At 50.1% G+C, this 22,645-nt stretch overlaps 1 protein-coding gene across 3 annotated transcripts in view; it reads right to left on the bottom strand.

Annotated features, from left to right (window-relative positions):
• The window catches only part of zeb1a (zinc finger E-box binding homeobox 1a), a 42,342-nt gene extending 27,300 nt beyond the window's left edge, over nucleotides 1–15,042 (bottom strand). For 2 of the 3 annotated variants that reach the window (XM_076148758.1, XM_076148767.1), the window contains exon 1: nucleotides 14,929–15,042. In XM_076148758.1, coding sequence (XP_076004873.1) covers nucleotides 14,929–14,986 — 58 coding nt within the window. In that variant the 5' untranslated portion in view covers nucleotides 14,987–15,042. Of the gene's footprint in view, nucleotides 1–13,230; nucleotides 13,431–14,928 lie in introns of all 3 variants that reach the window. The other variant, XM_076148773.1, reaches the window with a different exon arrangement.
• Between the last annotated feature and the right edge of the window lie 7,603 nt (nucleotides 15,043–22,645).

Here is a 22,645-nt window from a genome sequence, read left to right as displayed (position 1 = left end):
AACAACACACGAATCTCTGCCGTCTGTCAGACGTGCTGCACATCTGGAGAGACGTCCTGTAACCAGCTTTTTATCCAGAGTCCCAGATTCCCCTGAAATGTGCCGACGTGACGCTTTCCACGCTACGCACAGACGCCGTGCCATGTGTGCCGTTTGATCCGCAAAACAAACGACAAACAGGCAGCGGGCGACACGTTTGTGAAGCTACGGAGGTGCTCGGGATTTGTTATTTGTATTTCCCACCTCTTGGGCTCTCCTGTTGTTCTGCCAGAGCGACGGCGACTGACGAGAGGAAATCTAGGTCACTGCTGTCCCGGTGTCTGGAATGCTCTGCACAGCAGGAGTCCGTGGCCCGGTGCCGCCCACGACACAGCACTTTTCTGACCGCCGAGGTGTTGAGGTCTACCCCTCCCCCCCCCACCCCCTCCCCACACACACACACACACCCCCACCCCCAGCATTCACGCTGTCACACTGCGAGCCACAGCGCTGACGAGTCGCCGGAGGTCCTTTCATGCTTTTTGGAGACTTTTCAGCAGAGGAGAAGAAGTTGGAACTTTTCCCCGCTGCTCTAAATTCACGTTAACCCTCTCGACTGGATGTCACCCGAGTCCACGGCAAGGTCTCCGACGCATCGTAACTATGGAACACGCGAGAGAAGCCAAGCCAGAGAAATGAAAAATCCAGATTTTGACCTGCTAAGAAAAAAAGCCCCTACACGGACGCATTCAAGGCCTCGGAGAAGGAATCAGTCAAACAAATCAGCCCCAAACCAAACAGGCCACTGCTCACAAATTCCTGTAAGATTTATGAAAGTCTGGCGGGGGGAAAGAGGCCTGAGTAACACACTCCTATAATTCCTCATAGGCACAGACATCTAGCACTGAATTATTGCATATTATATTCCAAAATATTTGCATAACTCCGCGGCCAAACAGGTAAAAAAAAAAGTAGCGCTGTGGTTCTGCTGGGCCGGCTCCGTGTCTGAATGTGAGGCTGGAAAAACACAAGTCGTGCAATTTACAGGTGCTAAAGAAATGTAGAAACAGAGATTATAGAAGCTGAGTAACCTAATCTACCATGAGACTCTCATGTGTGGCGGTAACACGTGTGACATGTGGAGTTTTAACGACACGAATGCGACACTTTAGGCTTCTTTCTGCACCCGGCCTATAGCCTTCATGCTATATTTATATATATTAAATGTTGTTTCTATACTGTCAGTTCCTGGGCACCTCTGCACGAGTGGCAGCCGGGGCGATTGCCTCCACACCGACTTCACCTGCTGACTGATGTGGTTTTGACTCTGATAATGACACGCTGTCGGCTGGAACACAACCGCTGCATCGCACGTCACTATGCATTATGGGCGACGTGGAGTAAAGACTAAAAGCGGCGGCTTCACTAGCTATTCCCCGGCACCGGCAGGACCTCGGCCTGTGTGGACAACATTCCCGTTCCTCAGACTGGGACGGTACAGAAGACTGGAAGGAGGGAGACGGAGGGGTTTGTTTTTTTTTTCCTCGCCAAATGTTTCAGGCATGTCGCTCCAACAGCCGAGGAAGTAGTGAATGGACCGGAACAAAGGTGGAGACTCTGCCGGGCCGGCCCCTTAATGGTGACGCAGGAGTGTGATAATGGGGCCAATTATGGGCCGAGGGGAAGGTATAGAAGGAAGTACAAAAGGCAAAGGTTCTGCTCGGAGGCTCTGAACAAAGAGCCCTGAAGGAGCCTGACCCTCCGTCTTTTCGCCCCTGATAGTGGCACCTTGTGTGAAGTGCGCCCGGGCCTCCGGTCCCGACTTGTTACGCGGCCGATCAATGACCTCGCTGTGGAGGTTCTCCCAGCGGGCATGGATCTCGGCCTGACCGATAGCTCAGTCCAAGGCGTCATAAAGGATGTGAAAGGATGTTCAGTGTTGCCTTGTGACCTCGCTCACATGCTCACATCCCCCTTTCTCCCCCTTTCTCGCTGTGTTCTCTGATCTTAAGAGTGGCTTTCTGCAAATTTTCCATTTTGGCAAGCGATTCCCTGACTGCACAACAATCTCTCCCCTCAGTCACTTTGGTCAACCTGAAGTGAACGCTTCCGTGGTAACCATGAGGAATAATCTACGGCAGCCTGACCTGTAGCCCGGCAGGTGCTGCAGCGCGGCTGTAGTCATGATCTCCTGTTCTCTACCGGCTCCTTCACGGTTTTGTTCCGGTCCTCAGCTGCTCAGTATTCTCATCACGTGTGTTTGCTCTCGGGCTGAAATAGGCAGCGGAACCAGAGACATAAGAGCTGCTTAGCATCCGAGGCAATGAGCTCTGTGACGTGCCAAACATCTGTGTGTTTAGCTGTTAGCTGAGGACGCTGCCTGGGATGCTAGCCTGTGAGGGCCTGAGCAGCATCTGTGCTACGCTACGCTTCGCTGGGCTACGCTAATCAAGGCTCTAATCTGAACACTCGGCCATGCGTGTTGTGCTTTAGTTTCACTGTAAACATGCCGGAGCACACGCTGGTCGTATCCAACGCTGCAACCTGAGGTCAGGTGTCACTGGTTCCCTAAATACAGCAGAGCAACGTTCCCAAAGAGATAAGAGACTTTATCAGCAGCAGCGTTTACACTCACTGAGACAGATTTGACCTCAAAGCAAAACCATTTCCTTCATTTCATCATCGTTTTGTGTTTCTGTTGGTAATCCTTCACTTCCATCATCAGATTAGTGTTTGTTTCATTTCGTGATCTGGGCACAGACGGAGAACGTTCAGGAGCTTCTTCCTCCCTCTGCAGATCCAACAGGCTGCGTCACACCATCCCACCTCCTTACATCATCTTCATCACACCACTGTACTTTTGGCGAGTGGGAGCGTTTCCCGCCCGTCTACTGTATGTCAGGAGTTGGCAGCGTGACTGCAGCAGCCGCGCTGAGCTCTGCGGGCCGCATCCTGGCACGCCGCCCCAGGTTTGCACGTCCTCATTAAACCCAGGCTATCTGTTGCCGTCTGGACGCCGGACCGCTGGCTTGTGAGGCCCGGAGAGCTGGCAGAAGCGCGGAGGGGCTTCGTATTTAAGGTGGCGTGGAACCAAAAAACGGGGGAACGATCTCCATATGCTCGCAGCTGTTGGATCAAATATTCAACTGAGCCTCTGGCTTGGCTGGAGGCTCAGCTAGCAGCGTGAAATCGTCAAAGAGCGTCACCTGGCTACAGAGCGCCGCAGTGTTTGGTGTTTGGGTCCCACAGTGATCTCTGTGAACGCTTCCCACCAAACCTCTCAGATGATCCTAGCTCCGATGGAAGGGGGGGCGGGGGAGGAGCGAAACGTTTCCTGAGCGACGAGACAAAAACGAGGCTCAGAGTTTGTTCCACTTCTAAGGCGCCGCCTACAGCCAAACCTCAGGCAGGAGCGCCGTCCAGGAGCTGGAGTGAAAAGCAGCCGCGTAAAAATATCACACTGATTAGCGAGTATAATGAGCCGTTAGCCTACTTACAGGTGTGTTTACGGAAAACAGAGGAAGAAGAAGAAGAAGAAAGTGGTGGCTGTTCTATGCAAGCGAACAGTAAAGACAATGACATCATCCTCAGCCTGCAGGCGTACAGAGCAATCTACCCAGATAGATGTGCAGGGAGTGTTTGAAGATGTGAGCGCGTGTGTGTGTGTGTGTGTGTGTGTGTGTGTGTGTGTGTGTGTTTACGCAGCCACACAATGCAGGGAGGTGGGGAAGGAAAGCAGGAGGACAGGCAGGACCTTCACAGTGCAGTTAAGCAAAATGTCATACGCGTCTAAATGGCCGGTCGACTTAAATGTCAGGCGGGTGCGGCGTCGGCAGGGAGGTTTGGGGGTGGGTACGGGAGGGTCCGCGTCTGTGCCCACGGCGACGCAAAACAAATACCTGCAATTACAAACACATCCCGGCCGCAAACCTGCTCCGTTTACCGCCGAGATCTGAGAGGAGCTGAACTCCAGAATGTGATGATGATCGCCTGCAGGATCCTTTTCTCTCCACCGAGCGCCATTAAGTTTGAAATACACTTAATGCTTCCAGAGGAGAGAGGGGGGGAACGACCGCGCGCGCGCGTGTGTGTGTGTGATTTACGTCTGTAGTGAACACGCACAGCAGCCGAGGAGCACGAGCTGCTTTTATACATATAATTAAGTTGAGCAAATTCACCAAGAGCTTTTAAGAAAACAGGTTACTCACGATGTAAATAGACACATAAAAACAGGCCGAATGTGCCTGTGTGTGTGTTAGTGTGTGTGTGTGTGTGTGTGTGAGGGCTTAGAGTGCAGCCTTCCTCCCCCTGATGTGTGTTGTAATATAAATGTGCTGAAGGGCTTCATGCTCGCACCACAGGAAGAGAGTTTATACCCACGCCTGCCTGCCGTAACCGTGTCAGGTGGTATTTATGAGATGTTTCACCGGGACGAAGCCCAGACACACCTGTTATGCTCAAACACACACACACACGCAGCATTAGCACACTCGCAGGTCTGACCCCATTTTCATGCAGTTTCTGAGCCGAGTTGAGTTTGGTCGCCTGCACACAGAGCGGCAAAGAGAGGCGCCCGTACACGCTGCGGATGTGAGAGACGCTTGCCGAGTCGAGTCGCCGCCGAAGCACCGCCGGCGCCCCGCTGGAGGCTGAGCAACCGGTGACTAATGAGCCTCTGCGCCCGCTTACTGCAGGTTGGCGAGATTAACTCCAAGTATCTCTGAGCTCACATTAAGATGCCTGCTGCATGAGGCCAGAGGGGGAGGCGGTGTGTGTGTGTGTGTGTGTGTGTGTGTGTGTGTGTGTGTGTGTGTGTGTGTGTGTGTGTGTGGCGGGACAAACAGCCTTGATGAAACCCAGTCCAGACGTAAAAAAAAAACAAAAAAAAAAAACACCGCCCGCACCTGTGCCAACTCTTTACGGTCGATGCCCCAAAAAGGAAACTGCAGCTTAGCCGGGTACCGGCGCTCCAGGGCGCAGAGCGAGAGGTTCTGCCCGTCGACGACAAGCCGACACTTGTGTTATCTACGCCTACGGTCAAACAAGCCAAACGTGCGCTTCTTTGTCATACATGTTTCGGCTTTTCCATCGTGCCAGAAAAGACACACGCACACACACACACACCAGGGACGCATCACTCAGCAGCTCAGCAAACACACTATCCACCGCGCGCCCACCTCTGTGACCCGTCTCAGCGCCGCCGACGATTAAAAAGGGAAATTCTGATCCGAGTCCAAACTGCTTGATGTTCCTGGTGTTTGGGTGCAGAGGGGAAACGGGCGGCGGCGGCCCGGGTCGGTACGATTCAGCCCCGCAGTGGAAAATACACTCAGATTCTGCCTTGGCTCACACACACACACACACACACGTACGCAATCACAAATAGTTGGCTGGTCACTTCAGTCTCTTTAACATGGAGGCTTCAGGGTTACAAAACAGCTCAGTGATGCAAATGGATAGCAGCTGTTCTCACACACAAACACACACACACACACACACACACACACACACAGACACACACACACACACAGATGAAGGTGCCCTCTTCACCCTGCCTCACAGGTTTCCCTGTGAAGGCAGAGGGAGCGGCGGGCAGGAGGAAGAGGAGGCCCGACGCCGCAGCAACTCACTTGTTCTCTTGACCTCTGACCTTTTGCTGATGGTCACAGCCAAAGCCGCCCCTCCCGCAACGTCCTCCATCCATCCATCCAGCCTGATGTTTCACCCCCTCCACCCTCAAGTCTATTGCAATGTTTGCCTTAGATGGTGCAAAGCGCCACCTACTGTACTGGAGGAGGAAGACACGAGGACACGAGGACACGAGGACACGAGGACACACTCACACTCCCATCAACTGTGACATCATGTTTGGGGGGGGGGGGGGGGCTCCAGGTGGCTCCACTCATGGGTGGGTCCACTCATGATGCCATTTACAGCTGTGACATCATTCATGAAGTCATTGCGGGCTGCTGGTGTGGCTCCATGATGTCATTGTGGGGGAAGTGTTGGGGCCTATGACATCATGGAGCTTGAGTGTGTCTGGCAATAATGCAAATAAAGATGTAAACAATGTGTTTGGCCTGTTTGGAAGCGACTGTACTAACTGTGCTCGGCGCAATTCCACACAAACGTACACACGTACACATGTACACGTACACACACACACACACACACACACACACACACACACACACACACACACACTTTACGTTATACAAGTTTAAGATAAGATGGAGCCCCTCTGCATTATGGGTAACCAGTGCTGGTTGCTAGCTGATTATGAGTTCTGCTGACTCAGTCAAAAAGAAGGAAACGTGTTTATAAGCAGCAGCGTCTTCACACACAAACCCAGAACCTTTTTCTCTCTCATCCCATCCACAACAACCGCAGAGAAACCGCCCGTCATAAAAGCTGAGACTTGTTTCACCTGTGAGCAATTTGTAGCCATGGATACCCACAATTTGAACGTCCCCCTCTGCACCACCTTTAGAACCTGAATGCATCACGCCATTCACATGACCTTTCACTCTGGCGTGTTGTTTACTTTAAGGAGCGCGGTGCGGCAGTAACGCAATTATGGTCACGGCCGCGGCGCAGACGTGTCGCCTCACGCCCGCAGCTCGTCAGAGAGGCAGGTGCCTTGCTCGTCGAGGGCGCGGCCCTGCATCAGTCCGCCCGTCCAGCGGCGGTGGCGGCGTCATTCATCAGGGCTGGGTGGCCTCCATTAGCGCCACTCCACAGGGACGACTCCGCCCCTGAAGCACAGCGGCCCTGCACTTTACCCTAACAGCTTCATCAACACTGGATCCCTGGAGCCAGACACACACATCAACACACACACACACACACAACCTCTGGAGGGCCCAATTAGCAGCCATCACCTGTAATTCAATAACAACACCCTCTCTCGCCCCCTCTCTCTCTCTCACACTCTCTCTCTCTGCCTATGTGATTTTCAAATGACGACTCTTAACGTTCTCCTCCATCACTAAACTGTTTTGAAATGTGCCGCGACCGTCTCAGTCGGGGATTTGAACACATTCAGAGTCGCTCAGAGACGCTCGCCTTCCATCTCGGCCTCACCGCCGGCGTTCTCTCTCACGAGAATGGAGCCTACGTGCCACAAATCAACCCCGCCGGACACGGAGGGAGGAGGGGGAGACAAAGAGATGGACAGAGGGGGAAGGAGAGAGAGAGAGAGAGAGAGAGAGAGAGAGAGAGAGAGAGAGAGAGAGAGACGCTGCATGTCTCCGCTCAGCTTCTTAATCAAATTCTCTGTTCCGTCCCAGTCGGCGTGGCGAGACGGCGGCCTCAGTCCCGTCCCACAAACAAAACCAATTCAGACTCTGAGGTTTAACCGTCTTTAAAGGCGAAGAAGAAGAAGAAAAAGAAGAAGAGGAGGAGGAAACCTGTGTCTTTCTATTCGCGTTAGTTTGTGGGCGCCTTCGTCTCCCAGAAGGCCTTGCAGCAGCCACCAGTGAGTGGGCGTCGACACCTTGCTCTCACTCAAGCGTGGGAGTACTGTAGTCATCCCAGTGTAAGCTGTGGCGGTCTGGAGTCTCTGGGGCGTCTTCAGCGAGTCCTGGCCCCACCTGTCCACCGCTCCTGATTTATGTCTCCGGAGACGGCGGGCGGACGCTGGGCAGTCGCCTCGCCTCGCCTCGCCTCGCCTCGCCCGCTCCTTTGTCTCCCCTCAGCGTCTCTTTGTGTTTTTAAAGCGTTATATTTCATATTTAATCAGGTGGCGGCACAGAATAAGCAGAATGTCTTTCCTTCTTCTTCTTACATTTAGATTTGACACTAAAGGACTCATTTATCTTATTTATCTTATTTCGTCTGTTTCTGCTGATTTATGCAGATTTCAGGTTAACCACACGTTTCACTCATTCATTTGTTGCCTTTGCTGCAGTCGAAGGTCCAATAAATGTGAAACTGCACAAAGGAACTCTGGAGTTTTCATTGTTATTGAATTTTGACAGCGTTTGCTAACAGGAGGCGCCTTATATTTGGGGCTTGTTACCTTGGATACGGTCATACACGTGTTAATATCTTATGTCTCTCCGCTGCTCCTGCGCTTTTCATTCCAATTGCATCCTTCTGATTTACCTTTGAGACGTGTCCCACTTTAAATGGAGCTCAATCAGAGGGATTAGCCAATCACAGGCCGGCGGGATTCCACTTCAATGGCCACCGTGCGCGGGATTACGGCTCAAACGGCTCAAACGGCTCCAGCGGTCCCTAGTGCGCTGGCGTCGCCCGTGGCCGGAGCCCTGCAGCAGCGCCGCGCTCTGTTTTCACTCATTTCCTCCGAGCTGGAGGCGCTCACAGCCTCTGTTCTTCCTCTCAGCCAAGCATGGGGAGAAAAAAAAACAGGAGAATGGAGGACGGCAGGATATGCAAATTGTACCACCACCAAAGAAGAGGGAGAGGAGTTTCCCACAGTGTGAAAGAGCGCTCCCCCTCTCACACACACACACACACACACACACACACAAGGGACTGTGAAAAGGACTCTTTCTTTAGACACACATCGGCCTGCGCACACACAGACGCGCAAAGATGTGTACGCACACATCAAACACACATGTGCTGGTGTCGTCACACGCGTGACGCCGATGATGTGAGCAGGATGCTGGTCAGCGTTTGTGGGAGAAACTGTCTCCACTCCACAGGCCGTCAGGCTCAGCTAAGCCTCAGTTAGCAACACAATAGATTAAAGCCTCAGCTGTTAAACTGTTGGTGGGGATCCTGACAGGGTGAATATTCATGTGGAGCTGCTGAAGGCGACGAGGCCTTCAGGAAGAAGCACCCGGCGTTTCCTCTGTGATTGCAATCAGCAGCGGCACTTCAGGGGTGAATTTCACTTCTGTTTCTCTGTTTGCACCGTGGAAACGCCACAATGACAACATCCAACCTGCCGTCACATGAACTTGTTGTATGTACAGAAACAAACCCATCCGTCTGAGTTTCCGGTTCTACACTGAAACATGTAGAGAAGTGGCTGAAGCCTGGACTGAGCACTAAACTCCTCTCACACACGGCCTCTCTGCTGAGTAACGCTGTGAAACGGGTCAAAGTTGGTCCCAGTGCAGCGGCTCACTGTCCCGGTCAGCGAGCTCATCAGCAGCCTCCCGCTCTCTCACTGTGAACTCTTAGGAGGGCCTCTGGCAAATGACGGAACAAAACCAAAACAAAGCCAGGAGACGCACAACCCCTGTGCTCAGACAACAGACAGACAGTCAGACAGACAGACAGACAGACAGACGGGTGAGTGATGCAAGGCACTTGTCACATGATGGACATTAAGCCCGACACAAACAAACACACACACACAGAATCCACAGAGCTGTGCAGACGCAACACAATTCCAAACCAGTTGATAATCCAGCATGAAGTGAGAAACAGAGCCAGAACAGCAAACTGGGCCCATGTGGCTCGTGTGTCCATGCAGACCCCCCACAGGGCAGCGACTCTGACCTCTGACCTCCTTCACAGCTCTGTGTATTGTGTGAGTGTGAGTGACTGTAAAGTTTCCCGTATCGAGCATGTTTCAGGTCTCTGGGCAGCAGCGGCAGCCAGTCGCTCTCAGTTTCAGTTTCAGTCGGCCGGCTCCGCTCCATTTCACCCTCCCACTTTAAAAGGAGAAGTTATGCCACTCTGGTGTCGACTCCTCACCTGTGTGACAACAGCCGGCCGGGCCCTGCTGCTGCTGCTGCTGCTGCTGCTGCTGCTGCTGCTGCTCTCAGTCATGTGTCTGTCACTTCCTCTCTCCACTTCTCCCTGCCACTGAAGACATTTCTGATCGATTCTGATCAGTGAGCGTGATGTTAGTGTGTGTCTGTGTGTGTGTGTGTGTGTGTGTGTGTGAGTGCGTGTGTGTGCGCCGCGTTTCAGCTCATTTGTGTTTGTGACGGCGATCCGGCCTTTAAGAGTCTCTTTAAACGATAACACGTAAAACATTGAAACGCAATGCAAATGGTTTGCGTTCGATCGGGTCGCCCGCCTTATCGCTCGCCGCCTGACGTGTCAAGGTGCCTTTATCGACCAAAGTCATCTTCCTCACACACAACGGCCACAACAAGGACGAGCGCTCCGGCCCTCACGGCCTCCAGCTAATGCATGTTAATCCAAACAGGCCTGTGTTGTTATGCAAAGCCTGGAGGAAAGGAGCACTTTCCCACCTTGATACTAACTAATGCACATAGACTCACACACACACACACTCTCTCTGTCACACACACACATTTCTCAATTAGTCACAGTAGCAGCATCAGTAGCCGTGACGCACCTCCCCCTCTGGACCATAAAAGGCGATGGGAGGGGTTAATGCTGACTCGCTAAAGACATCCTGTAGTGCTTTGTCATTCCAAGGGCCCATTTGTTTGAGGGAAGCTGCACACACACACTCACACGCACTCTCACACGGCCTCAGGCTCTTAAGTCTTAGAGAAAGTAACATGAATGAGCGATGGCCAAGGATCAATTAACAGCTACTGTTGTGCATGACGGCTTCTAACAGCACTCAGGCCCGTTTCCCTCTGACGCCTCACTCACCGGCTCCACAGAGGGAACCTGCATGCACACAATGTAGAGGTGAACATACATGTCATTCCCACACACACACACGCTTCGTTCATGTAGGCGGAAACGTAGCGCCGCTGTATAAACACGCTGCGGCCTTTGTGGTCACGTGACTCCTGAGCGTGTGATCATACGGGATCACACGGGTCAGCGAGTGACGACGTGTAGAAACACAGATGAACACAGCGACACAGCAAACTGAGCAACCTGGGCCACCTGAGCAACCTGAGCAGCAGCAGCAGCATCCGGGGCCAGGAGTCCATTATTGGGCCCTGATCTGAATGCATTAGCAGCCATTCACACAGCAATCTCCATACAAACAACTGTCTGGTTTGCTCATCTAACTGACAGAAAGCTGTGAGATCAGCTGCTGTGATGTGCCCACACACACACACACACACACACACGCCGCACTTGCCGGGTCTTTCCCGGGCAAAACGCGGCACCTCATCAAGAATTAAGACAACTGCTGATGAAAACGCTGTGTTTCCTGTGAGCAGACGAATCGCTGCAATTTAAACAAGCCTGAGGATTATGACCACGTCTGACAATTAACAACAGATTGAGCCTGGAATCCTGCACTAGAAATAGAAGAGGTACCAAAGCCCCCCCCCCCCCCCCCGAGCCCCGCCCCCCGTGCAGGCAGCGTACAGGGCCCTGCCTCGCTCCTGCATGGGAGTAGGCCGCTGTGTTTATCCTGTAAAGGTATGTTAACACCAGGCCGCATTCCTGTAGTCCCTAAATTGCAGTGTTAGATTACAGCCCAGCTGAGAGCGCGCACACACACACACACGTGCACACACACACAAGCACGGAGCACTGTAAAGCGAAGGGGAGAGGCGCTGGATGACGACACAGCGACAAAAGCGGCCGCAGCAACCCGTGTGTGTGTGTGTGTGTGTGTGTGTGTGTGTGTAGCCGACATCTTCCATTTGCAGTATTAATGGGCTGCAGGGCTGCAGGTACTTTAGCGTGTGGCAGTACTTGTAAATAAGTGGGTAAAGGTAGCAGTTTAGTACAAATCTATCTGTTACACACCAGCCAGTGTGAGGCTACTGGGGGCTTGAGACGCCGTCGCTAAGGGAACAAACATGCTCCTTGTTCGCTAATTTAAGAAAAGAAACAAATGCACACTGCAGCATCCTTCACTCTGAACCCCAGCATCAGCATATGACAACAATGTGGAGTAGGAATCAGTGCCAAGCATGAAGTTAGTAATGATAAGAAGTCTAATCTGTGGAGTCTGGGCCTGGCTTTAGGTCTGCAGATGGAGAGGAGATGAAGGTTCAGAAACGCTGCTCTGTCACACACGATTCAAATTCAGCTATGTTTTACTCCTCAAAACAAACAAGACGCCATTCACAGAAACAAACCCCTGCTGGTCATCACGAGGGAGAACATAATTATGAGAAACGACCAACAAAAACAAAACTGAGCATAAATAAATGAACCAAAGACAAACTGATGCTCACATTCAGCTTCTTCTTCTTCTTCGTCGGTAGCAGATTTGACACTAAATTACACCAAAGAAGAAGAAGCTGGGGCCCTGGTTGTGTTTATCCAGAGAGCAAACACACAACCTCTCACTCCTGCTGACATGCAACAGCTCTGGACCAAAGAAAGCTCACAGTATTGTTTCATTTGCTCTTTATAATCATTTCTTCCATATAAACGGACCCTAAGTGTGTCTAAGGTGATGTTTCTGTGTTAAAGTGGCTTTACTCGGTCTCACTTCTTTACATCACATTCTTTATGAGTAATTAAGAGGTTAAACAGCTTCTAATCAGCTGTATATCTTTAATCCGTCTTGGGTTTGATTCCCGCTGCACATCACATGATGTTTGACGAGGATGAAAACAAACAAAGCTGCTCTTTGTTTTCCTCCTCGTCCCGGCCAGAGGTGACGGTTCATCAGCGCGCCATCATGTTTGCTACATCCGAAGGGCCGAGGCGCGTTAGAGGAGGAAGAGAGGGAGGAAGACTGAGCTCCACCTGCGGCAGCGGCGCGGTGCTGAATCACGGCACCTTTTGCCATCTTGGATCGTGCCCCGCTACACCGCTACAGAGGACCGGGACTCGGCTCGTCCGGTCCCGCATCGACGGGGGTTGTGAAACCAAAGCGGGGCTGCTCGGTCACGTCATGTCCCCGCCGTGTGTCCGATGGGAGCCGCCGCTTTGGATGCACCTTTAAAGGTGTTGCATCACCTTGCGTACCTGCTGGCTCTCCCTAAGCGAGCCAGACACGGCAGCGACCCCGCCTTCACTGCAGTAACGGGGCTGACCGCCATTCCCCTCCCGCACACGGCTCAGGGAACTGGAGAACGAATTAGCGCAACACAATAGACGGGGAGCGGAGCGTGTTCGCTGCGAGCCCCGAGCCCCGGAGCCGCACACGCAGCGCTGCTTCCCCGGGCACGGACACCGAGCTGCAGGCTGGAGGAGGAGGGGCGGGGGGGGGGGGGGGAGAGAAAACGAGGTTAAAGCACCGAAATCAGCACAAACGCGAAAAGGGACGCGGATAAAAACGCGTCCAAAGTGGGTCAGAAAAACGTGCGGATGAGATAAATCCCGCGAGAATGAGCGCAGACGAGCATCCGAGCAAAGATGTCATCATGGCTCACAGAGAGCGGAGAGCGACACACACACACACACACGCACAATCGTCTCTACCTGCACAAGTTGACATCTGGGCCGCTTTTCTCCCGAGTCCCGGTGAGACGCTGAGCCTTAGGAAGCGACGCGCGGGTCCGGTTCCGTCACTGGGCGGCAGCCGCAGGTGTTACGTCTGTTTGTTTCTAGGCCGTTTGTCAGCCCCGTTATCCGCGTTCAGGTAAACATGATGATGAGGATGATGATGATGATGGTGGCTCCTGTACGGACGCACCGAGTCACCGTCGTGTCGTCAGCAGGAGAAAAAAAAAAAAGGTGCTTTCCAGCCCCTCGGCTCTCTCTCTCTCTCTCTCTCCCCCCCTCTCTCTCTCTCCCCGTACACACACACGCGCGCGCCTCATAACGGTTTGTACCGATATGTATTTATAGGATTTCAGCTTTTATTGGCTGATTTGCTCTAAATTGGGGCAGAGCGCAGGTAAAGAATCCGTCCAATGAGGAAGACTGGCTGCCGACAGCGGTCCGCATTTAAAGCAATAACGACAAACTAAACTTACAAACGGGATTCATCTTCCGTTTATAACAGGTGGATTCTGTTGTTGACAAAAAAGAAACATCGCTAATCGCTGTAATTATGAGTGAAAACACCGCGGCCACAATGAGAAATCGCAATTCAGAGAGGAAACGTTTACAGAAACCTCCCCGTGTGTGATGTTAAGGTATAATTACGAAGATATTACAGCAGATATGAACGCCATCGAGCCAGATAAGAAGAGCACAACCACAGAGAACCAGCGGGACTGTAACGGGAATCAGCCCGCAAGCTAAAATCCAAACTGAAAACAAAACAAACACTGCAACAAAAGCAACTATTTCACATTTTGCTTTTGCGATTCGCAGGTGCAAAAACAACACTGGGATATTACGTAATGGCGACTAAATACATTATGCTCGATGAGGGAAAACCCTAACCAAGTATGAAGAAAGCGTAAAGTAGTAGTAAGAAATTCAGAAATAGCAAATATCAAACCGCTAAACTCGACTTGTGGAGTTTACAAAAAAGCCCAAAACAACGTAATTTCCATTCTTACCTTAAGCGAGGAAACATGTGTGTGAGTGTAGCTGAAGCAGGGAGGAGTGAAGCGGAGATCACAGAAACATCCCATCACCGGAGCTCAAGCAAAACATCCCGGAAAAGCTCCGGTAACAAGTCCGTTTACCGTCCGGCCGCCCAAACAAACACGGGCGGAGTGAGCTCGGAGTGAACCCACTCGGCCCGGTGCTGCAAGTTAGCAACCGAAGTGAAAGAACCGCAACCTCGCCCCAAATCTAACGCACCTACAACTGGATCAAACTGCGTTGAACGGGCCACGTTGTTGTACTTGAAAGCCTCACATCCTGCCGTCAAGCGCGTCCGCGGGGAGAAAAGTGGCCGAAAAGTGCAGAAAAGAGGAGAGGAAAGTGCGAGAAACAACTAATACGGATAAACCGAGCGCTCCCCCAGCTTATTCTAACAGCAGGCGGGATAACGGTTCACCCAGGCAGGCGGCCCCATGCGCCGCTAGGCGGAGGGAGCGGAGCCATCCAGGTATAACGGTACACCGCACCGCTACAACAGCACAGCAACACTCCCGAAAACTAAGCGGAACGAGCTCAAACTCACTCCCGCAAACTCTCCACCCGAGTTTACCGAGAGAAAAGCTCTCCACCCGCCCGCCCCGCTCGCTCCCGGACGGTCACGGAGGAGTTTCGACTTACCGCTGCTCCTCTTCGGGTTCGCCTGTTTTCTGCGCTTACACCTGGGGCCATCCGCCATGATCCTCTCGCTGAGTCTGAAACGCAGCCACTCGAGTCACCTCCTCCTCCTCCACCGCCACCTCCTGTCTCTCCTCCTCCTCCTCACCCTTTCTCACCCTCCCTTCCTCTGTCCGCTTTACGACATCACCTTCCCCCCGCCCGCAAACACCTGGTTTGCGACACACTCGCCGCTTTTACGGCATCACCTTCTCGTACACCTCAGCACATGGCCCCTCCTACTGGCCGTACATGGCTGCTGTGTTTCCCCTCTGTGCTGTTCTGTCGCTGAAAGAAGGAGATAAACAAGAATACTTTCAAGGTGCAGCTCTACAGGTGGCGCTCTAAGAGGAATAGTAAAGTTTATAATGTAAATAAAAACATGCGTGTGGTGTTCACGGTTTATACGATGACACCCAGTCGGCCAGTTCTGAACACGACTGTAAACAATAATTACGTCATAGTTGATTTTTTTTTTTTTTTTTTTGTATTGGGATTTCCATCTTAAAATATTGTTATTATCACTTTATTAGTATAATTAGAAGAAGTAGTAGTAATTATAATGGATTTGGTTTCACTTTACTTCCATATAATAATTATGAATTATGAAGATTCCTGGAAGATGAAGTGGTTTCAATTCAAAAGACAGCAACATATTAATGAGAAAAGTGACTTTCCCCTCCTACAGAATCCTTTCTTCCCTCTGCTGCCTCCAGTCAGATAATGAGATGAAGTGAAAGCAGAGCTGGCGGTTCTGAGGTTTCTGTGTGATCTGATCCGTTCCCTCTCACCTCTCCCTCACTGGGGCCACATCACTGCGCAGTAGATGGAAGGAACATTTTCATATATTTCAGGGTTTCAGTTTGACTTTATTATCAAGAGCAACAGTGCGATCATAGTATTAGCCTGAAGTGATTACTAAACCAGCTGATAACACAACAGCACAATGGATCAAACAAACATCTGTGTTTGCAAATGATCATATGTAGAAAGGTCCTACAGGTCCCACAGCGTTACAACACACTACATGGATTTCCTTTAAAAAGAAACTCATTTATCAAGACTGTTGGAGTTGTAATTGAATCAAACCTGAGGCCAGAGGAGCCATAAGACCTGGGGAGTCCTGCTTTACATATGGAACATGGCTTTGTTTGTTTGGTGGCTTCCTCTCTTGGGACATACTGTAGGTTCAGTGACAGTTCACTGCGGGTCAGGGGAGCGGCCTTTTGCGGCTCCGTCGAGCTATTCTTGTACCTGCCAATGATCGGGTTTCCAGCTCGGGCCGCCCTGGACACGCCAGGTGCTGCTGGGCGCTGCAGGCCTCCTCTGACGCAGCTCAGGGGACGGCGGGGATGAAGTGAGACGGAGGGCGCCTGGCAGAGATAACAGCGCTTTCTTTACAGTTGTGGGCGCGCTGCTGCTCTATTTTGCTGAGTCATTCAACTGTTGACCCTCATGTATGAGGTTAGATTCTGGAGGATTAGCTTTAGTGCTTTAATCGTGAGTCTCCTCAAAGACTCCATTTGGCAGTTAAGTAGCTCTACATATATACTATACATATATTTACTTCTCCTCTTTTGTATTTTCAAGGTTTTACTATAACAAGAACAGGGACTGAAATGGCCCAGACAATGACGCCCACATGCTCTTACATCTGTTCCGTGTGTCGGACTTACACACATCGATCACCAGATAAGGATGTATTGCTTTGCTACAAGACCCCACATCCAAGGCCCCTTGAGAGCCTTTCCATATCGGTACGCCAAAAGTCTACAGGACGGGGAAGAATGTGCAAAGATGCGTCACTGACCCAGAATCCAAAACAAAGTTGTGGGCCTCTGAAAGTGATGTTGCACTATTTTACGTCAGCACAGGCAGTTTGACATGATTTGTTATCATTTCCAACTCCATTCTATACTTTTTCTTCTGCTGCAAGCTTTTCTCTACCTTGGATAACACTCACTCTGTGATACCCAGTCAATCAATTAGTCAATCGTTACAAAATTAAGTGAGATGTTCAATCAACGCTTGTTTGTTTGTGTTTGTGAATTTGGTGAGACGGGATTTTAGAGTAAATCTAAGTTCACTTGGTGTTATAGCATCTTGTGATCGCATTTATTCACTTTATCAAGTCATCAGATAATCAAAACATGTGAAGTGACGACCAAAGCAAGTGTTTAGAGCCACTGTGGTGTAAATAAAGGCTGAACAGGGCCGCAGGGTTGTACACTGTGTGTGTTATCGCATTTTGAAAATTCAATCAGAATATAATTGCCACTCTCTCTTTATCCCCCAGCACCCCGACACACACACACACACACGCACACTACATCATTATTATTGTAGTAAAGTGATCTGCCCATCAGTTTGAACTACCCCCCCCCTCCCCCATAACCACCAGCACCCCCACCTCCCTCCCCAGCCCTGCGCCGCTTCACTAATACTTTAATTGAATCTCCCACTGGCAGGATATGAAGGGCTATAGAGTCCTCTGCTGTCTCGGGAGTCCCGACCGACTACATCACAACGTCTCTACAGGCAACCGCCGTCCTGCTGCCTGTGAAGCGAAAGAGGAAACGGACGCCATTATGCAATGCTAATTTGGTATTGAAATGAATATTGTGGCCTGTGAGGACTTTTCTTTCCTTCCTTAGTAAATTCATTTGTGTTTCTGCTGGAAAATCCTCCTCAGCGAAGAGGCGGCCGGCGGCTTGTCCTTTTGAAGACGACTTGTCCCCTCAGGCTAAATGCCAGCTCTTTCATTCCTCAGCACTGTCCTTTGTCGTGAATCAGTAAGGGGTTCTACCTTTAACAGTGAAGCCATTGACAGGGAATTGAACCCCTAACCATGATATTGTTAAGACTTAAGTGCCTGTCGCGTCATCAGATTGGGTCGAGCGCGTCCAATAAAAAGTTTGACTGTCAGGCCCACTTCCTGCCACGATTGGCCAGGTGTGGTTTGAATGTTTGAATGTTCTATGCGTGGGATTGTGTTCCCTGTGTTCCCTGTGTGTGGCGGCAGGTTTAAAGGTGTAAAGTCAGTTCACAGGGAGCAGATGGAGGGCGGACTCGTCATTCATTAGCAGGGGACAGCAGTTTTGTAGTCTGCGTTCAAACTCAACCTGAGCTTTGCTGTGTGGGGTCTCCATGTTCCCCCCCGGGGTGGGTTAAGTCGTGCCCTGCCTCTTGTCTAATGAGCATTGTGAAAGGCACCGGGACAATGAGATGCACGTCGTTTCCATGGTGGTTCGTATGAATGCTTGACTGACAACTGGGGTGAAACTCCCAACTCACATTATCACAGATTCCCTGCTGAAAGCTTTATTGAGTCAAAGACGCTCCGAGCAGACATCAAAGAATTATCAGCAACCGCAACTCAACTGTTGCGTCGCCTCACAACCTCACAACCTCACACCACAACAGCGAACTTTGCAACTGACATTTAACCGAACATGTTTGCTCTGCAATGTTTGGCCGAGAGAGGGAGAGGGAGAGAGAGAGAGAGAGAGAGAGAGAGAGAGAGAAAGAGAGAGAGAGAGAGAGAGAGTAACCAGGCAGAAGTCTTGACCCAGCATGACATGTTGTTAAATGTGTTTTAATGAAGGATTCACAATGTTGAACAGCCAGAGCTCTCTCCTCTCTCCCTGCCTCCAATGTTGAGACCATAATCAGATGATGATGCAGTAAGACCTCCATTGACCTCTGCACATGGATTTCCTCATCTTCTCCTCAAAAGCTGATCAAGCACATAATCTAACGGCGATTGATGGAATCCTGCAGAAGCTAATCAACACCAGTCATCCCTCTTAATTACACCTCCAAAATATGAATTCAGTCGCTGTAATTGGTCAATCCATCGGAGGTCATGGCTTCTGTGTTGGCGTGACTCAACTCCACTTCCTCTAGTGCTACATCAAGCGAAAAGAATAGGGTCAGTTGGGCATTTAGCAGGATTCTTTTGTTCCATATGGAGCTAAGAGGGTTTAGTCATGTGACTTTCATGTGTCCGGAGCTCCAGCGCTGCAACAAATGAGGTCAGCCTCCAGGTATGAGCCGGAACAGCAGGCAGTGCCTCAGGCGCACGCGCGCACACACACACACACACACACACACACACACACACACACACACACACCGGTACATGAGAAAAGCGTGAAATCACACAACCAGGCATGCATAAAGGCATCAGGCACACACACACACACACACACACACACACACACACACACACACACACACACGCACCTACATTTGCATACACACATTAACATAGTGTGTAGCAGATGAAGGCCCTGACTCAAAATGCCATCATTCGCTCTTAGCATTTGTGTGTATGTGTGTGTGTGTGTGTGTGTGTGTGTGTGTGTGTGTGTGTGTGTGAGTCATTACAGTGATCACTGACGTCTCAGCGTTATCTCTGCTGGAGCAAACAGGCCAGCTTATCACTGCACACATCCCTGCACTGTGTGTGTATCGATCACAAGCGTGATGGAAAGATGCTGATGGTCGCGTGAGAGGAAATGCTCCGTCTGAACGTTGTGATGGAAGCTGACGAGTGTGTAAGTGTGTGTGTGTGTATTACATGAGTGTTCTGTGGGAGTGTGTCCCTCTATCTGGTCTGTGTATGAGGGGGGTTGAGTTCTGGGTTCCCTCATGTGACTCAGACGAGGTCGGCCTGCTGACCCTTGTTTACCTGCCAGCAGACCAAAACCTCCAGACTTTGTCCTGTCAAACAGCTCTTATCTCAGGTGGCAGGAAGCAACCTGAACAGCACAGGTACGCTATCAAAAAGATCAGACTGAACCACCGCAATCAACGCACAATCATTCATCAAAACAACCCTGGGGTATATTTATTCATATCTACTTTGACCTGGATTCAGTTTGAACAGTGTATAACCATACTTCCAGGTCATTCCAAATACTTCACATGCTACAGTATATGCCATTGTTTACATTCAGCGTGTCAGTTGTGTTACTACAGGGATGTGTGTAAGGTTTGAGCTCAGTGGGAGATGAAGTAATGAAGTAATGATACTGAATTATGCCTCCTACAGCAGCTAAATGTATTCAAGGCTACAGTGTGAGATTTCCATGCATATGCAGGTTTATACAGCAGGCAGGGCTGCATAGGAAACAGAATGTCTCCTCTCTGTCTCCTCGCCATGATGGATGTACAGTATGCATTAGTAGGTAACATTTCCACTGAGGCCTCAGCATAAGATCTGTTTGTGTTTTCTCTCTCTCTCCTTTTTTTGTTACAAGGTACAACAGGACAAAATATGATATCATCCCCACCCCATCTCCTGTGGCCTGGCATCCCATCAGCAATGACCTCACCCTCCTTCAGCCCCAGTGCATGATGGGACAAGGAGCAGGACAGCATGTCTTGTCATTGCAAAGACGTCCCCATGACTCATTTTCCAGTTGACATTATTTGAGATGAAAGTCAGAATAGCCACTTGTCATACTGTCATGAATAGCTGGAGAGGAGAGGAGAGGAGAGGAGAGGAGAGGAGAGGAGAGGAGAGGAGCTTCATCTATAATTCATACAGATAGCAGTTAATAGAGAAATTGTGAATGACTTGAGTGGCTACAGACTCACAGATGAATGAATATCTTGTAACCTTTGTGTGATCCATGCATAAGTGTGTGTGTACGATGGTAAAAGTTACAGTTAAGGTCTATGATAAGATATATAAAGAGTTCAGAAAAGGTCAGGGTCTCATCAGTGGTAGCATTCTAGAGGAGATCCAGCCATGCCGCCCCAGAGAGTTCCAGTTTGTGTTCGAGTTGCAGTTGGAGTTGCAGCCTTATCCGTCCTTCTCTTTGAAACCCCTTTTGTTCATGGGACTTTTAGTTGGGCCTTGCATGCTGCCCTGTTTTGTTTTAGTGAGTGGACCTTTTGTTGTTCCTGCTCTCCAGGTTTTTGGGATCTACTCACTCTCGCCTGTCAGCGTCTCCAGCAGCAGAGCCCAGCCTCCATGTCTCCAGCTTCATCCAGGTTTGTTTATTTCATTTTATATCTGTTATCCACCTGATTCCATGTTCCTGTGCCTGTGTTCTGCATCTTTGGCTCCTACATTTCAATAAATTGATCGCTGCCTATCAGAAAATCTTATTATGTGATTATGTCCATTTTCACTCTGATCAGTCACTTTATTGGCCTGGGTGGAGGTCCCAACATCCAATGAAAACACTCACACATACACATTCATTTGTACACACAACCCACCAAAGCAACCGCTCAGTGAAACACTCTCTCCTTCTCACACACACACACACACACACACAGAGCAGCAAGCCTGCATCTCCCTGTGTTTTGACACTAATTGCACTTTGTCAAGATCAAACCGCCTCACTGTGTTTTCTCTCCTCACCCTAAAATTCCCTCTGACACTTCACCGTTGCTGTGAAGAGCTCACGATCTGGCACATCTGGCAGTTAAGTAGTGCTGTGTGATAAAAGCCATATTTAATATTAATACTTTTTTTCTAATCCACCCCCTCCACCACCACATGCACACACTTTCATCTGATCTTCCCATCTGAAGAATGACACATTGATCTACCTGGTCTTATTTGGAAGAGTGGCATTCAAAGTGGGAAGCAGTGGAATGGTGTTGTCTGCTCTGTTTGATGTACTTAGAAAACACTGACATGAAGGCTTCTTAAAAGAGCTCGCTGGTTCTGTATTCAGCATTTGTGAAAAAAGTGAGGCTCCAAAACAAAAATCCATCCTTGTGGAGGAGGTTGGTACCTGTCATATCAATACACTCGCTCCAGGCCATTTGTTATCTACAGCTAATGAACCAAAGTCCTTCAGTTCTCCAACATGTTGACATCAACATGCGGCACGACTGAACTCGCACCGCCTGAATTTACCCACACGAGGATGTTTGATGGAAGCGAACAATTATTTCTGGTGTGCATGGGCGTTGATGCAACTGGCAGAAGGGGGAGGAGCCTTAAAGAGACGTACGTGGGCCTACAGTGAAGGCCTGTTTACACTTTGTGTGCATGGTGGGGCTGCAGCAAACTAGATCTCAGTGTTTCTTTGCACATTGAATGGTAGTAGTGGTGAATGTCCCTTGTGAAGCTGATGAGGCATTACTGTGGAGCGATGCAGAGAGGCTGTAGTAAGCCGGTGTGTCTGCACTGTTCTCAGACGCCCTCTTATCACTACAGCACTACACTGCACAATGCATCATGCAGGTAGAGCTTTGACAAACTCCTCATTTATCTGATGCGAGCCGGAGCTGCTTGGAATAGATAAGAGGCAGAGGAGATTTACCCTTTTGTGACTTTGATATGCTGGTTTGCCACTGAAGAACTGTAACCAAACGCATCAAACACACTCAGGCAGACTCAGAGTTTTTATTTTTTGACTCCTTGCAGCAGAATGAACTGTGAAGAACAGTTGCATTAATGGTTGCCTTAACTTTCCTAAATCAAACATGCAAAGAAATGACAGAAGGTGTACTTTGTAATTATGTGTGATTTCAAATCCAGTGTCAGTGAAAACATTCTTAATGTCAGACTCAGAAAAAACTACTTCTACAAATTTAAAACTCAAAATAATGCAAGATCACAGAAAAGCTCAGCAGTCAGAGAAATGACAATGGATGTGGACACACACACACACACTCTCTCTCTCTCTCTCTTGTGGCCATGTTAGCGGCT

The sequence above is a fragment of the Genypterus blacodes genome, unplaced genomic scaffold (genome assembly GCF_046128005.1).
Source record: "Genypterus blacodes isolate CSIRO-AG114 ecotype Tasmania unplaced genomic scaffold, CSIRO-AGI_Gbla_v1 ptg000005l_1, whole genome shotgun sequence".
In the NCBI taxonomy this organism is placed as follows: Eukaryota; Metazoa; Chordata; class Actinopteri; order Ophidiiformes; family Ophidiidae; genus Genypterus; species Genypterus blacodes.
Note: the sequence above shows the minus strand (reverse complement) of the source record. Positions and strands in the feature narration are given on the sequence as shown.